Below are 16,586 nucleotides of genomic sequence, written 5' to 3'. Positions count from 1 at the left end.
TAATTCCACGTTCCATAAAAAGTCTTCATAAATATCAAATCTTGCCTCAAGCACAATTCATGCCGTTAAGAATAATGATAAATATATTTAGGTAGAAGACCTTCAGCCCAAAGTCATGCAGAAGATAACCATAGCTGTCATTCTGGAATTTAATATGTTCACAGGGCATTTCTACAGGGTAATGCCTATCAAGGTAAATCTAATTATCAAAGTTGATATCAGTATTTAATTAGGAGATGCTACTCATTATTCTTAACATCTCTTCCAGCTGACTTGACCTCAGTATCTTCCTTCAACCAGGCTTCAAATCATCCATAATTTAATTCAAAAGGAAATGGCTACTGTTGAGGCCAAGCTGTATATTTTACCTTTTCAATAATAAACAAAACTAGAAAAACACTCAACAAGTCATTTAACCAGCAGAGGTCTCTAGGCTCTTGAATAAATGCTGCTTTTTTCTTTTCTCGTCTATAAGCAATTTTATGTTTTTCAAGTAGCAAAACACAGTTTTACAAATCCTCTACTGATGGGATGATGCATTGCTGCATATGAGGAGAGGCCAAAAGGGTCAACTTCAAAAAAATTTAGAACATCAACAAGCATTAACTTGAATGAAGGGTTATAACCTACATCCTGAAAAGAGCTGCAAGTCTTCCTTGTTCTTTGTCTGCCTGCTGCTAATGCAAAGGAAGCTAAAAAGGTTCTCTGCTTGGAGAATTTGATGTGTAACCCTGATAGGGCTAATGTAGTTGTATGCCTGATTTCACATTCAACGTGCTGAATATTTACCCCCTACAGAGTCCATGAAAACAAAGCAAACAAGAAAAGCCACAGAAATCTGTGTGGAATATTAACAACAAAGCCAAACTTTTGAAAGAGAGTGAGGAAAAAAAGATGGAAGGGCAAATGTAACTTATGAAGCAATGTCAAGTTGAAGTTCAAAAAGGAAACATCAAAACCACATGCAGAGACAGAAACTTCAATGTCATGGATTTCCTGTAACACTTGGGCTTACTTATTGCTTTCTTTCAAAAATACAGAAAGCTGGAAGCAAAACCTTGCAATCTCAAAAAGCAGGTGGGGCAGAGAAGGGAGGGACTGGAGAGAATTTTGAAAAGACCTTGCAAAGTTCTAACTAGTTAAGCACAGAAGGGCTCGTCTCTTCCCACAGGGTTATGGAGGTCAAGGAGTTGGAAAAGAATACTCAGTGGTAGTTATTTGTGATGGCCAAGGTGAAATCAACAACAAATTCAGTGTCTGTGAGAGATCACCTGGTACTTTCTTTGTTTTTAAAGTAAAATTAATTCATAGAAGACAAATTTGAACTAATATAAACATTTGACTCTCAAAGTACATATCTGAACATGGGCTCATAAAAATCAGAAATGAAATATTATTTTATATACATGACAAAGAGAGATAGTCTTTATCTTAACATGCCAATTGCAAATCTACAAAGCAAAAGCCCACCTAGTAAAGGTTTTCACTCTTGCACTTAGATTGGATGACTCATATCTAAGTGAGTGAGTTCTTTATACTAGAATAAACGAAGTTATGTGCTTGATGAAAATGGCTCATATATCTTTATTTTTTGGGGGGGGTGCTTACCTAGTTCAAAGTCCTTTGATAACAAAAATCCCAGTTGAGCATATTATAAGAGATATCATTAGCCCCTCCCCCTTCTGTGATAATGCATTGAGTACAGGGTATTTATCGCTTAATATCAAGGTTCAACTTCATTTTACAACTCCATATCTAAACACAGGTTAAACATCCCTAATCTGAAGATCTAAAATCTGAAATGCTCTAAAATTCAAAACTTTTTGAGAGCTACCATGATGCCACAAGTGGAAAATTTCACACTTGATCTCATAAGACTGGTCGTAGTCAAATACAGTGAAAACTTTGTTTTATATATTAACTTATCCAGAATATTAAAATATTATATAAATTACCTTCAGGCTATGTGTATAAGGTATATGTAAAACATAAATAAACTTCATGTTTAGGCTTGGGTCTAAATATTCCAAAATCCTAAAAAATCTAAAATCTGAAACACTTCTAGTCCCCAGTATTTCAGGTAAGAGATACTCAACCTGTATCAGCTCAGAAGAAGGTCTGAACAGGTTAGTTCATTACTATTATTTCAGAAGCCATTTCTAAATGTCTTTTTTGGGGGGTAATATATGCAGATCTCACATATTAAACAGAGTTAAACACATTAACATATTAAAAGAGAATCATCTGTTTTGAACTTCCGTATTCTTTCAAGATTTGAAACAAAAGAATTCTTCTAGGACTCCTTAAGTCTTGTTCTCAAACTACAAATTCAAATATAAGGTTAAACGGTTGTGCTGAGATTTGACCCTGTGATACTGTTTGTCTCTTGGATACGTAAACAATTTCTTCATTTCAATCTTTTTTTCAATAGCTGCCAGAAATGACCTAAATCAACGTTTGTGTATTCCAGCCATTGGAATTGGGCAAGCATCTTATTCAATAATAATTTATATTGCAGGCAGACATAATTTAAACTCAGTGTGTCAAACAATTCTCAGGAGTATTTAACTCTTCAATTTTCTAAAAACAGAAATTTCTAAAGAAAGGCCAACACGTCTCAGACTTTAGAAATTTAAAAATTGAAAAGAAAGGATACGATGGTTAAAAAAAAAAAAAAAAACCTCTCTAAATTACTATCACAAAGATGACCTGCAGACATTCACAGTTATTTCTGGTTGCTTACACAATTTTAGAGAAGATGAATCATCTCCAGGGAATGCAGGAGTTTCACTGACATTGCTTAAGAATTTTAATGATAGTAGAGTTTACAAGCCTGGAGATAATTACTTGGCTTCAGTTTACCACCTATATAGAGATGCTTCCCAAATCTTTATCTCCAGCCTGGGATTCTTTTACAATTGACAGAATCATCAAGATATTCTCACTTTACCTCAAATTCAATGTTCCCAGTATTGGCACTAGAAATATTCATTTTCCAGTGCTATTTAAGAGAGTCTACCAGTTTATTATTATAGACTTGAACCCCTGACTTCCAATTGGCAGAAGTCACTAAAAGAAGGACCAACTCTACAAGAAATATGCATATTGTATTTTAGGGCAAGGTCAAGCTTTGATGTTTGTTCAGCACTGACAATCTGCACTTCTCTGGCTTCAGACTCTCATCCACTCCCCATATAACACCAATCGGTCTCCTCACAGGGGTCTTCAAACTCAATTCCATGAAGCTCCAAGGGTTCTTGGAAGTTACTCCCTTCAACATTCATTCAAATTCTCAGTATTTAATACACAGCAAGGTGGCTTCACTTAATAGAAAGCAGCCTTGCTTTATATTAAATATTGAGAATTTCTTGTAAAGTTTCATTTAAAAAAAAAGTACCTTGAGAACTAAACATACACATACTTTGCTGATACTTGCTGATAACTTGTTTTGTAAGAACAGCTTTGGAAATGCAATCTGGAGACTGGACGCCTGTTTTCTCTTTGAATTCAGAGAAGTTTGGACCGAATGATGTCTAACATTCCTTCTGATTTAATAAGTGAAGCCTTTAGCCTTTAGATTGTCTCTTAAACCAACCGGATTCATAGTTCTCCTAGTTTTTCTGTTAATTTGTGCTTCATTCAGACGCTCTTATTTATGGTTTCTTCATCTCTATAGAAATTATAACTGACTTGCCTCTGGCAATGGTATGGGAGGTGTCATCAGGCCAATTCTTTTACAGATAGCAATGATAAACTTAAGTCAGAATATAAAAACCAACTATATGAAGATACACTAGAAGGCAACTCAAAACAGCCATATTTCTATTAATAGATATTCATCAATACATAAAACAAATACAACCATAGGAAGTAATCTGTGTATGAGATAATGAATAAGATTTGTGAATATGCTTTGCCTTCTGTAAATGTTATAAATGTTACAAAAAGGAGAACATTATCATTATTTCATATAGTTAAACATTTAAAGTCTTCTGCCATCTGGCCAGGCACAGTGGCTCATGCCTGTAATTCCAGCACTTTGGGAGGCCAAGGCAGGTGGATCATCTGAGGTCAGGAGATCAAAATCAGCCTGGCCAACATGATGAAACCCCATCTCTACTAAAAATACAAAAATTAGCCAGGCATGAAAATGTGTGTCTGTAGTCTCAGCTATTCAGGAGGTTGAGGCACAAGAATCGCTTGAGCCCGGGAGGTGGAGACTGAAGTGAACTGAGATCATACCACTGTACTCCAGCCTGGGTGACAGAGTGAGACCCTGTCTCAAAAATAAATTAATAAATACCATCTGCCATCTGGTTTTATCTACATCTCTTACTTTCTCTCCAACTATGCCCAGTGAATTCACAGTTCCTGGTGAATAAGGGCCTTTGTTCTCCACTCCAATAAGCCAGTTCAGAACTTTACAAATGAGTTATAGAATTAAAAAAATTGTAGGCCGAGCGCGGTGGCTCACGCCTGTAATCCCAGCACTTTGGGAGGCCGAGGCGGGTGGATCACGAGGTCAAGAGATCGAGACCATCCCGGTCAACATGGTGAAACCCCGTCTCTACTAAAAATACAAAAAATTAGCTGGGCATGGTGGCGCGTGCCTGTAATCCCACCTAATCAGGAGGCTGAGGCAGGAGAATTGCCTGAACCCAGGAGGTGGAGGTTGTGGTGAGCCGAGATCGCGCCATTGCACTCCAGCCTGGGTAATAAGAGCGAAACTCCGTCTCAAAAAAAAAAAAAAAAAAAAAAAAAGAATTAAAAAAATTGTAAATCAGCAATATGTTTTAAAAGCTGTTGGGCCCGATTTACTCAATTAGACCCAGATCAATCAAGCTATGACTTTACCCTTATATAGATTAATTTCTTTATATGTCTTTCTTCTATTTATTTTTAATCTTCAAAGCCTCTACCTAGTATTTACCTGAATCTGCTCTTACTGGGCTGAATTTTCTCTTTCCCTTGTCCACCTTGAGTTCGGTCCCAAATGCAAGCAATAATGAAGACTACTAATATGTGGAATACCTAATCAGCATCACTTTATGCACATCATTTCTAAACCTCATAATAATGTGCAGGTTAAGTGTACTTACACTCATTTTATTTATTTATTTAGTTTTCAGACATAGTCTCACTCCGTCACGAGGCGCCACGCTGGAGTGCAGTGGCATGACCTCGTCTCACTGCAACCTCTGCCTCCCGGGTTAAAGCAATTCTCCTGCCTCAGCCTCCCCAGTAGCTGGGACTACAGGCGTGCGCCACCATGCCCAACTAATTTTTTGGTATTTTTAGTAGAGACGGGGTTTTACCACGTTGGTCAGGATGGTCTCAATCTCTTGACCTCGTGATCCGCCCGCCTCCACCCCGCAAAGTGTTGGGATTACAGGCGTGAGCCACAGTGCCCGGCCTACATTCATTTTATAGATGAGGCCCAGAGACATTAACATCCAGATCTAGACAGTGACTCAGTCAGCAATGGTACACAGGCCTGCTTGGCTCCCACATCGATTCCCTCTCCAGAGTCTCTTAAAAAATGCCCAACCCTACCGCAAATAACAATGGGAGTATTCTTTTAGATATATCCTTCCAATAGTGGATATATTAGATATATCCTTCTTAATATCCTTCTTAGTGCAGTCTAAGAAGCACTATAGGTCCCCAAGTTCCCTTTAGGGAGTCCATTATGTCTTCTCTTTCCAATTATATATGTGTCAGACTACATTTTCTTCATGTACTTCAACTGAAACAACATATCATGAAAGATTGAATACAGAGGTATATAGGAGAATGCACCTTTATTCTAGTAAGACAGACATTAAAGAAATTTGCAAAAATATAAATCATGCAACTCTTTTCATTCATTTTTTTTGTTGGGAAAAATATAGTCAGTTTTTGTCTGACTATATTTTGTCATTTTAAAGTAAATTAAGTTCTAAGTTAAATTCTCAGTTTAAATTAATAATATGGTATATATAGTAGATATAACCTCACATAAACAAAAAAGCTCTTTGAGGTACCCAATAATTTTTCAGGGTAAAAAGGAGTCCTTAAACCAACAGTTCGACCACTCCTGCTTAGACAAGCAGAGGAACTTTCAGATAGATGAATCAACTTAAGCAAAACCTCCTATAAGTAAATTTAAACAATATTCATTGATGAATAAAAAAAAGTAACTGCGACATTTTGCCTTCTCTGACACTACAGAGCAAGACTTGAATTGCATTTCAATATATTGTCCTTAATATGACTCTTTCTTTCATGGCTTAAAGTTTCTCATTAGGTGAGGACTTTATACGTCCACTCCTGTATTAATTCTCTCCATTATTCACACATTTGCTCAATGTGTACCCCTTGAAAACTGCAGCAACATACTTTATTGGAACTACCAGATGAAAGAAAGAAACAAAAATTGTTGACTTAAGTGACAACCAGGGGAATTGAGAGTATCAATATCAGTACTGTCTAGGACAATTAAGCGGACTATTGCTCCACTGTGAAATTACCTTATCTACTGTGTTCCATTTTTGGTCACTCTGTCCTTTAAGCCTCTTTGCAGGGCTGAATATTATCTTGTGATCACATATACATGGCACATCCATGGGGAATTAGTACGCTCTGCTGAAAGATGCTTCAGAATTCACTTATTGATGACCTTAGAGATACTCAAACACCATTTGCAGTGCCATCAAGCCCACAGTTTTGCCTTTAGAGGCAAAGAACTGTAGCACAAAGGGTCTAGACATTTAGTTTTACATGTAATTTGAAGAAGAAAACAAGAGCTTTTTTTGGACTCAATAGGTGACCAACTTTGAAAGTGAAAAGGTCAGTTGTTCGTCCAGATGTTTTCATTTGTGAAACTGGTCATGGAAAATGCATAGAAAGAGTATCTGGGTGATTGATGAATTTTTATTTTATTTTACCTATTTTATTAAAATGTTGTATTGGCAGGAAAAGTAACACATGTAGAATAGCAGGAAAAAAAAGCAGTTCTAGCTGTGATTCCCATTCATTGCATTACCTTAAATAAGTTATTTTATATCTCTGGATCTTATTTTCTTTAATTATAAAAATCAAAGGTTTAGCCCTAACAGTTACTTCTAGCTTAAGTATTATTGGATACTGTGAAATATAGCCTTGTTTACTGCTCAAATATTAGATTCCCCGTTTCCTAATTATGAAGATGATTTTACTCTCATAACACCTGTTACAAAGAGAAGAAATTGTACAAAGATAAATATCAGGCTTTTTTAGTTCACACTTCATTCTATTAAATGATGACTATAATTCTATCAGCCTTTTTGGGCAAAAAGGAAGTAACTACAGAGACATAATGAAGTGGAAAGAGAATAATTATCAAGTGAATTAAATCCATTGTATGTTGCTCTTTCCTTTCTTCAAAGATAATTGCCTTAGCACTCTCATTCTACTTTATGTAGACTGGCTACAATGCCTGATGTGACAGTAAGCTGTAGCTTTCCAGGGTAGTCAGAACACCTTCTCTTGCTTGTAATTTAATCTTCAGCTACACAATACCATGTGGGACAGCCTAAGCATAGAGCAATGGTTCTCATCATGTGGTTCCCAGGCAAGTGGCATCAGCATCACTTGGGAACTTACTAGAAATGCAAATTCTTGGTCTTACCCTGGACTTACCAAATAAAAGCCTCCACCTGGTATATTCCCACTGGGAACATAGAACAGGACCCAGAATTCTGTGTTGTAATAAGACTTCCAAGTTATTCTGATGCAAACTGAAGTTTCAGACCCTCTAGCATAGCATTTGAAATCTAGCTCTGTTTTTTACTGTATAAGCTTAAATCAATTACTTTAATCTATTTGGGACTCAATTTCCATATCTATAAACTAGACAGATGTAGGAATGAAATGAGAATATCCTATTGGCTTTAGCTCCAAAATATATCTCAAGTCTCTTCATTTCTCTTCCTCTCTTAAGTCCTAAGCAACAATGTCTCTCACCTGGATATTGGCAATGGCCTCCTAACCAGTTGTCCAGCTTTTGCTCTTGGTTTCCAATCATCCATTTACCACAAAACAACCTGAGTGATCTTTTAAAAACATTAATCAAATTGAGTCATGCTCCTGCCTTGAAATGCTGTAATGGCTTCCCATTATACTCAGAGAATAAAACCCAAACTCTGTGCCTGGCTTACAAAGTAATGCAGACTGTCGCCTTCCTATGTTTCAAACCTTTGACCCTTGCTCACTATGATTTAGTTAACATTGACTTCCCTGCTACATATCAAGCACAGCACATCAAGTAGTTTTCTGCCTCAGAGCCTTTGCACTTCCTCATCTGCCAGGAATGTATTTCCCTTTGAAAGCCTAGCTCATTTTCATCCTTTAGGTTTTGGGTTAGAGGGTAATTCTCAGATAAATTTTTCCTGACTGCCTCATCTTATAAAATCTTTCCCTTGCTCTCAGCTACTTTCTATTATATTAATCTAATTATTTATTTATTTGAGATGGAGTCTCGCTCTGTTGCTTAGGCTGGAGTGCAGAGGCACAATCTCAGCTCACTGCAACCACCGCTCCCTGGGGTTCAAGTGATTCTTCTGCCTCAGCCTCCCAAGTAGCTGGGACCACCAGCATGCACCACCACCACATCCAGCTAATTTTTATATTTTAGTAGAGCCGCCATGTTGGCCAGGCTGGTTTTGAACTCCTGGCCTTAAGTGACTCACCTATCTTGGCCTCCCAAAGTGCTCAGATTATAGGCGTGAGCCACTGCACCTGGTCAGTCAACCTAATTATGTTCTTTATCACTCTTACCAGAAAATAAAATTTTCTAGTTAATTTATTTGCTTAATAGTGCACTTCTGTTAACTTCCAGTAAAATATTAAGTCTTTGAGGGCAGACATTTTGTCTTGCAGCCCTAGTGCATCACAATGCCTCCTACATGGCAGCAGTAAAAAAAATTTTCTTAAACAAGTAAATAATGTATTAAAGTCATTTTGGAAAATGTTTATCTTTAGTAACAATGATCCACAACATTTTACCACTGAAAACAAATCTATTTTTGGGAAGTTTTTATGCCAAAAAAGGTTGAGAAAAGTAGAGTCAACTAGACCATGATAGCCAAGTACAGGTTATAGCAAAAATAAATTGGGAAGATGGGGTAGGGTAAAAATGTTCTGCCTGAATTTGTTTCAGTTCTTCATACATACTAAACATGAGTAGCACAGGCTTACTTAAAGACATGGCCACAGTAGGGACAAACCATCTGTCAATAGGGCTTCCATTATTCAGACACTGAGAACAATGATCATGCCCAGCAGGCCTTTGAAAGAAGGTAAAGTGGTTTTAAGGCAAGAAGAAAAAAAATTGCCATTTTGCCAGTCCTGAATAGGAGTTAGCACTCTTGTGAATGGAATACAACTTGGAACCCAGAGAAGCATGTTACTCATGGTCTATAATCCCTAAGGGTAGCACACCTTAATGTAAGAAATTGTCTTGTCAACAAAGACAGAATGTTCATGGATAAGCAACTGGGATATTCTCTTGCCTTTTGTGATCTACGTGTTGATTTTAATCATAATAATTCATTTAAATTGGAGACCTAGGCAGCTGGATATTAGAAACACAGCACTGGGAAAACCCAGACCACAAAAAAGTGAGAGGATAGAAGACGACAGCCAAGTGCTTATGTATAATGAAGCTCTCCTGTGACTGTGACAATAAAAACAATTAGACAATTTTTGTCACTGATATGCTAGATAAGGAAAAACAAAAGTATAATCATAAATGCAATAGCCAAGTGCTATGAAAGTCAACTGATCTGACAAGTTTCTAATACCAAGCGTGGTTGACAAGTGAGGTAAGGCTGAGTTATCTTCAGAAAGCAGGCATATTTTATTTTATTCTGCTCCTTTTCACATGCATGGCTGCAGATAACTTCGTTTAAAAGGAAACATTGTTAAAACCTGATTTTTGTCTCCAGGGCAGGATCCTTGAAAAAAACATTTCCCCTGCACAGGGCTGGGAGCTAGTGACAAAGTTGATTTTTCATAACAGTAACCCTGGGGTACTCTATTTCCAGTGCAGGAAACCTCTAACCCACAGGAAAGCAGTATGCTGACCCCTGGTTACAAAAAATTTCATACCAGTTTAACATACTGAGAGCAGGAATTTCACTTAACAGAAAATCATGAAAGTTGAAATGACTTTATTCAATTACTTAGGCTACTCAAATAACGTTTAGGAGCAGCCACCACTGAACTGAAGAGTCTATTCAACTAAGAGAAAAGAGAAAATGGTCAATTACCTGAATATTTACAGATTGTCCCTATATGATATAGAAAAAATAGTTATTGCATTGGTGAGAAAAATGAGCCCTAAACAGTAAAAACACACAGCCATTGCATCTCACTGAAAAAATCTGTAACATACAGTCTCATGCTTTTGCAGTCAGTTAACTGTTGTGTCTTTTGTTTTACAACCCATCAAATAAGATACCAACTACCACAGTTTAAGAGAGGCAAAGATTAAATATTAAGTCCGCCATCTGGCATGAGTAGAGTCAGTCCTTTAATATTCTTGAAGACAGAGGAATGATGAAAGAGAAGTGCAGATATATTCAAACAGCTATTGCCCAGCTCATCGAGTGAAGTAGCAATACTTTCTGGAACTCTGTGTGTTCTCCTGCCCCAGGAGCTGCATCAGGGGAACGTGAGTCCAAAATACTGAGTCATTTAAGGGAGGTCATTGAATGTTGGCTGATAGTGGAAATCTCCACCCAGTTTCCAATCAACCGTTTAAAAAATGTTATGTGATTTTTGATCAGAATTCTTCGTCCATAGTTTTTTCTTTTTTCTTTCCTTCCTTTCTTTTTTCCTTATCTTTTTCTTTCCCTCCATTCCTTCCTTCCATTTCTTTCTTTCTTTTTGGAAGGGAGAGCTTTATTAGCCTGTCTGGTGGCCATTCTGACAGGGTAGGAAGCGTAGCCTCCTTTGGCCAGAAGCTGTAAACAGGCACATTGAAGGAAGGGCAAAGGGACCAGGAATTTATGCTGAGTGGAATGGCCAAATATACATATTTAATAAGCTACAGGAGGACTCATGGATATTTATGAAAGGGGAACCATGTGCATGTGCAACTGAGTTTCATGAGTTCTGTGTATGAAATATACATATATGTATATTCATATATGTATATTCATATATATGTATATATACATATATGTATATATACATATATGTATATTCATATATGTATATTTCATACACAGAAGCCATGAATTTATATATATATTTATATGTATATAAATATGAATATACATATTTAATAAGCTACAGGAGGAGTCATGGATATTTATGAAAGGAGAACCATGTGCATGTGCAACCCTTCATAGGTTCTGCGTATGAAAAATGGCAGTATTAGCTTCCGAGGGTGGAGGTTTTGGCCCCGTGATACCAAAAGGTAGACCAGTGGACATGAAATCCCTCACTGCATATCCTCCGTAGAATGACCAGAACCATTCTGTGGTTGGTGGTCTCTTATTAAGCAAAAAACAAGGGGCAGCATCAGGTGGGTGGTTGGTATCAGTGACGGAGTCTTTTTAAAGGGCTAGTTTGTGTTTAGCCCTTAGGAAAGAAAGGCTTATTGCGGATAGCGAGGGAGCGGGTATGACAAGATATGTCTGACATCACCATCCAGTCATGGCCAAGAACTCAGTTTTCAATGTTACTCTGGGCCCCCTTTAGTCAAGAGGGGTTCCCTTCTGTCTACTGGGGAGCTTAGAACTTTGGTTATATCTTAAAATCAAAATGCTTTGAAAGAAGAATTAGTGAAATAAATAGACTTTTGTGGGATCAATTATTCTAAGAAATAAGAACATTTAAAGCTTTTGCTACAACTTGCCATACAGCACTACTCTCATCATTTTAATATGCATTGTTGTTTGTTTAAACCATTCTTAAATAATTATCAATCTATAGTATTTGTTTTCTGCATCCCAGACAGATGGGATTCTGGCATGCTCCAATTTGGCAGAATTCAGTTTGCTTTCAAAATGCCTATCTGATGAAATCCTTTTCTAGATTTCAAATCAGTATCCTAACAGGGTTTCCAAGATAGGCTCAATAATGACCATGTGCTAATGGTTTTACATTTATATTATTTGGATCAATGCTGATGATTTGATTGGAATAGGAGCAGCTGCACATAAAAAGTCTTTGGGATAAGAGAGATTTGTCACGTTCTACTCTGATAAGAACTAAATTTGGACAGTGTGAATTTTGAAATGTTCATGGTACCACATTAAATTGCTACCAAATAGGAGCAATTACAAAAGATTAACACAAGCCTCAAATCAAAATTCTAATGAAGAAAACCACAGAGCTTTAAAAAAAGATAAATCAGGAGCAGGAAAAATAAAATGTTTCCTGTGTCAGGTTTACAGCTTGATGCGAAGAGGAAAAACAGACTTCTTTGCAAGTGTGTTCACACTAATACTCATCCTCCAAACACATCAGCCTAATGTCTTCCTCTCTGCTCTGTCAACATTCTTGCCCCCCACCCTCACTCTCCATACCCAGAATCCACTAGGGCTAATTATGGAGCAAACCATGAGTTTCACACAGTCCTATTCTACAAAATCTCTCCCAAAATGCCTGAATGCCTCTTGGCTTATGATTTCAACATCAGGAAGTTCTGTAGTACTATAAATGATAAACTGAAAACATACACTTACCATAAAAAGTTAACTGTCCCCTTGCTACATTTTTCCCTCTGGAATTTTCAGCCACACATTCATATAAACCAGCATCCTCCTGCTGAAAATTAGGGATCTCAAGAATTCCATTTGACTTATGTCTTCGGGCTTTCCTTGCTATCGGCTTTCCATCAGCTCTTCGCCAGATAATAGTTGGTACTGGACTGATAGTAAGAATGAAAAAGAGTGAATCAGACTAGAGAAAAGTGAACCTTTTATTTGAAGCTATTCTCCTAACAACCCCTTCCTTCTTGGTTCTGCACATATAAACTTGAAGTGTTTTGCAAAGTTCATTCATTCATCTGTCACCATTACAATTTTAACCATATCCACATCTCTAATATTATTTATTTAGTGTTCTTCTTAAAATCACATAACTTTTCTTAACTTTAAATAAGGTGATCTAGCAGGACACAGTGGCTCACACCTGTAATCCTGGCACTTTGGGAAGCTGAGGTGGGTGGATCACTTGAGGTCAGGAGTTTGGACAACATGGTGAAACTCGCCTCTACTAAAAATACACACACACACACACACACACACACACACACAAAATTAGCTGGGCATGGTGGCAAGCACCTGTAATCCCTCCTACTTGGGAGGCTGAGGCAGGAGAATTGCGTGAACCTGGGAAGCAAGGTTGCAGTGAGCCAAGATTGCACCACTGCCCTCCAGCCTGGGTGACAGAGCAAGACTCCATCTCCAAAAAAGTTTATCTATCTCCTATACAATATCATCACTGAAATAAAAACAGATTTGTATATGTTATATGTGTTTTCTCATATATGTTTTTTTTCTAAATCAAAAATATGAAAATAAAAATGTTCATGTGCATTTGTGGCAAATTAAAGATAACTGTAAATTCTTTCACGTTCCTCCCATCGAGATGAGGTCTATGTCCCCTACCCTTGAACCTGGTAGCTCTTTTTAACCACTTTGACTAACAAATAAGACAGAAGTGATGTTGTACGATGAAAGCTCAGGTGTTAAGAAACTGACAGCTTCTACTTTCTGTCTCATGGCAGCCCTGAGCTCTCCTATGAGAAAAGTGAATACCTTGAGACTGCCAGGAAGGAGAGGCCGTACATAAGGCTTCCAGATGACAGTCCCAGTCATCCAACACCAGCCTTCCAACATCCCCAACAAAATACCAGAAATGTGTGTGAGACTCTTGTGAGCTTTCTAGACCAGTTCATCTGCCCACTGAATACTACTGAAAGACCTGAAGGATGCCACTAAAAGCAAAAGAATCAGCCAGCCAAGCCCTGTCTGAATTTTTGACCCATAAATTGGAAGACAGAATAAAGTTCTGGTGTTCCTTTTAAGTTGGTTTATGTAGTAACGGATAACAGAAACAATATATTTTCATAAATCTATGAACCAACAATGCAAGTAACCTACTTTGAGAAATAATCAAATAATGAATTCAGTAGAAATAACGAGCTCATAAAATTTGAGAGACACAACCTAATTGCTGACATACAGGAAGGGTTCACTCAAGGTATATTGTTTTGAACAACATGGTTTTTCTCCCTGTCATTTATATATTGAGAACCTTACCAACTTAGAGCAATCCATTTGGATGATGGGTTGGGGAAATTTCACTTAAAATAGTAAGAAAAAGAAAGATGCCATCTGTGAGGTCTTTATGTGCTCTCAAGGCATCTATCATCCTACTGCCATAACTGGTAGAACATATTTTAAATTGCAGAGAGGGCCATCATTGAGTCTGCAAATCAATGGTTTAGTGAGCTTTTAAGATTGTGGCTTCCTGGCAGGGGATACAATTATTTACTTATTTATTTTTCACAAAAACACACACAGAGAAGTAATTAGACTAAAGACTTGCTAATCTTCTCTGGGAAACCTGAGATGGTATTTAAAACATTAAAGCCATCAAGTCTACTATATTTGTTTTAGAAGAATTTAAGTTCGTTAGACAGACACTAACTCAAAATGCAGAAAGCCTCTATGAAAAGTACATAATTGGTGTCTTTATACTAATGAGATATATACTTAATACATGGCTTTAAAAATAACTGTACTGAGATGTAGTTTTTCTGCTCTTAAGTGGGCAACGATGATGTGTTTCAGCAGCTGGATGTGCATACTCAAACACGTCTGTGTAGACTGAAGAAGCCAATTTGGGTTTTTTTGTTTTTATTCTATCACCATTTAAACAGTGTGAATAGAGTTTAATTCATAGCCTTCTTTGAAGTGTGAACAACGTGAATTCTGCTCTTTCTTCACAGACTATTTTTCAAGGTGTCACCTTACAAAATTCATCAAATGCATATCTAGACTACCCAGTTACCTGCTCTCATCTTTAATTTCATATACATAAATGCTTATATATACATAAATACTTTAAAAATGAAAAGTGTAATCATATTATACTGTCAGCAATCTGCTTTTGTTCTCTTAGCAATAAGTAGTGGGCATTTTCTATGTCTTAAATGTTGTTTTACAACTTGCCTTTTAATGGCTGTAGAGTGTTCAATCTATAGTTGTGTCATAATTTATTTAATATGGTAAGTTCTCAGGACATAAAAAAATACCACTGTATTGTACTGTACCAAAGTAAAGATACTATACTGTAGATTATGTGTCATGACATGAAAACACATGGAAACCAAAACAACATTTCTATTACAACTGACAATATAATGACAAAAGGCACCTGTTCTATGATTGCTGTGAAACACAAAAATCAGAAGAAAATAGATTACATGCTAATATAAGGATTGGTAGAATTAGTGTTGCCTGGCTCAGTGGCTTGGGCCTATAATCCCAGCACTTTGACAGGCGAAGGTAGGAGGATTAGTTGAGGCCAGGAGTCTAAGACTAGCCTGGGCAACATACCCCGATCCTACCTCTACCAAAAAAAAAAAAAGTTAGTGTTGTTGCCTTATTCAACATTTGGGCACAGGGAATAGAGAGTTAGTAATGGGTTGGTCAGATAGATGGGCTGGTCGTAAAGATTGACATGGATCATTAAAATCCACAGAAGATGTCAAAATTCTCACTTAACAGTTTATACTGTTTATGCCAAACCTTTATTGCTGGTTACTAGCAAATAACAATCCCAATTGATGTGCATTTCATGTTCTTTATGCCCTCTGACATATTCTCTAAGGAAAAGTTAACTAGTTTCTAAGTGGGTTTTTCTCAAGATAATCCAGACTGAATAAGAAAGTTGTAAAGAATTTTCGGACAACTTTGTAAAACAGACTCTATCTCTAGCCAGAGCAGAAGGAAATCCAAAGTAGAGAGAAGAGACTGACAGTTTAAAAAGAAATTCAAGAAAAGTCTAATGCATCCTCTACAAACTGGGGCCAAAATGAAAGTCCATATTTTTCCAAATAGTCAGCTTAACTGTACCTCAAATGGAGGCCACTGTTTTCTTGTCATTCTGGGTTAGACAGCATGTACATTACAGGTCATAATAATAGAACAAAATACTTTTTCAGAATTGCCCATTCTCCTCTCCTTTGTGACCATGTCAGTTGTGGCAGCCTAATCCTTCTTGCACCATTACATGTCCTCTCTCCATGGAGAGGGGGCAGAATCCAAGATGCATACACAGAATTACAAAGAGAAAGGCTTCACTTGCTTTTCAGTCACCTCAGAAACCACCACTGTGAACAGTGCAAAAAAAAACAAAACGAAACTCTATACCTGCTCAAGCTGAAAGGAGGAGGAGAAAGACCACAAACCAGAACTTACTTTCCTAAAGCAAAGCACTCCAGCTTCACCGTTGCTCCTTTTGCAGTCGGAACTGTTTCTGGGAACTGCACTTCTATTTTGGGCTCATATTCACCCATCACTCCTGTGAATAAATAAAGGAGC

General features: G+C 37.2%; 1 protein-coding gene across 9 annotated transcripts in view; it reads right to left on the bottom strand.

The window, feature by feature from the left end:
- LOC105728198 (contactin-4) overlaps positions 1 to 16,586 on the bottom strand; it is a 973,166-nt gene that overhangs the window by 162,560 nt on the left and 794,020 nt on the right. For all 9 annotated transcript variants that reach the window (XM_064361938.1, XM_064361945.1, XM_064361939.1 and 6 more), the window contains 2 exons: positions 16,464 to 16,566; positions 12,717 to 12,901 (listed from right to left, as the gene is read on the bottom strand). In XM_064361938.1, the coding sequence (XP_064218008.1) occupies positions 12,717 to 12,901; positions 16,464 to 16,566 (288 nt within the window). The remainder of the gene's footprint in view (positions 1 to 12,716; positions 12,902 to 16,463; positions 16,567 to 16,586) is intronic.

The sequence above is a fragment of the Aotus nancymaae genome, unplaced genomic scaffold, assembly GCF_030222135.1.
Source record: "Aotus nancymaae isolate 86718 unplaced genomic scaffold, 86718_ANA_hifiasm-v0.15.2.pri h1tg000046l, whole genome shotgun sequence".
NCBI classification, from domain to species: domain Eukaryota; kingdom Metazoa; phylum Chordata; class Mammalia; order Primates; family Aotidae; genus Aotus; species Aotus nancymaae.
This window is presented reverse-complemented; position numbering and strand designations above follow the sequence as displayed.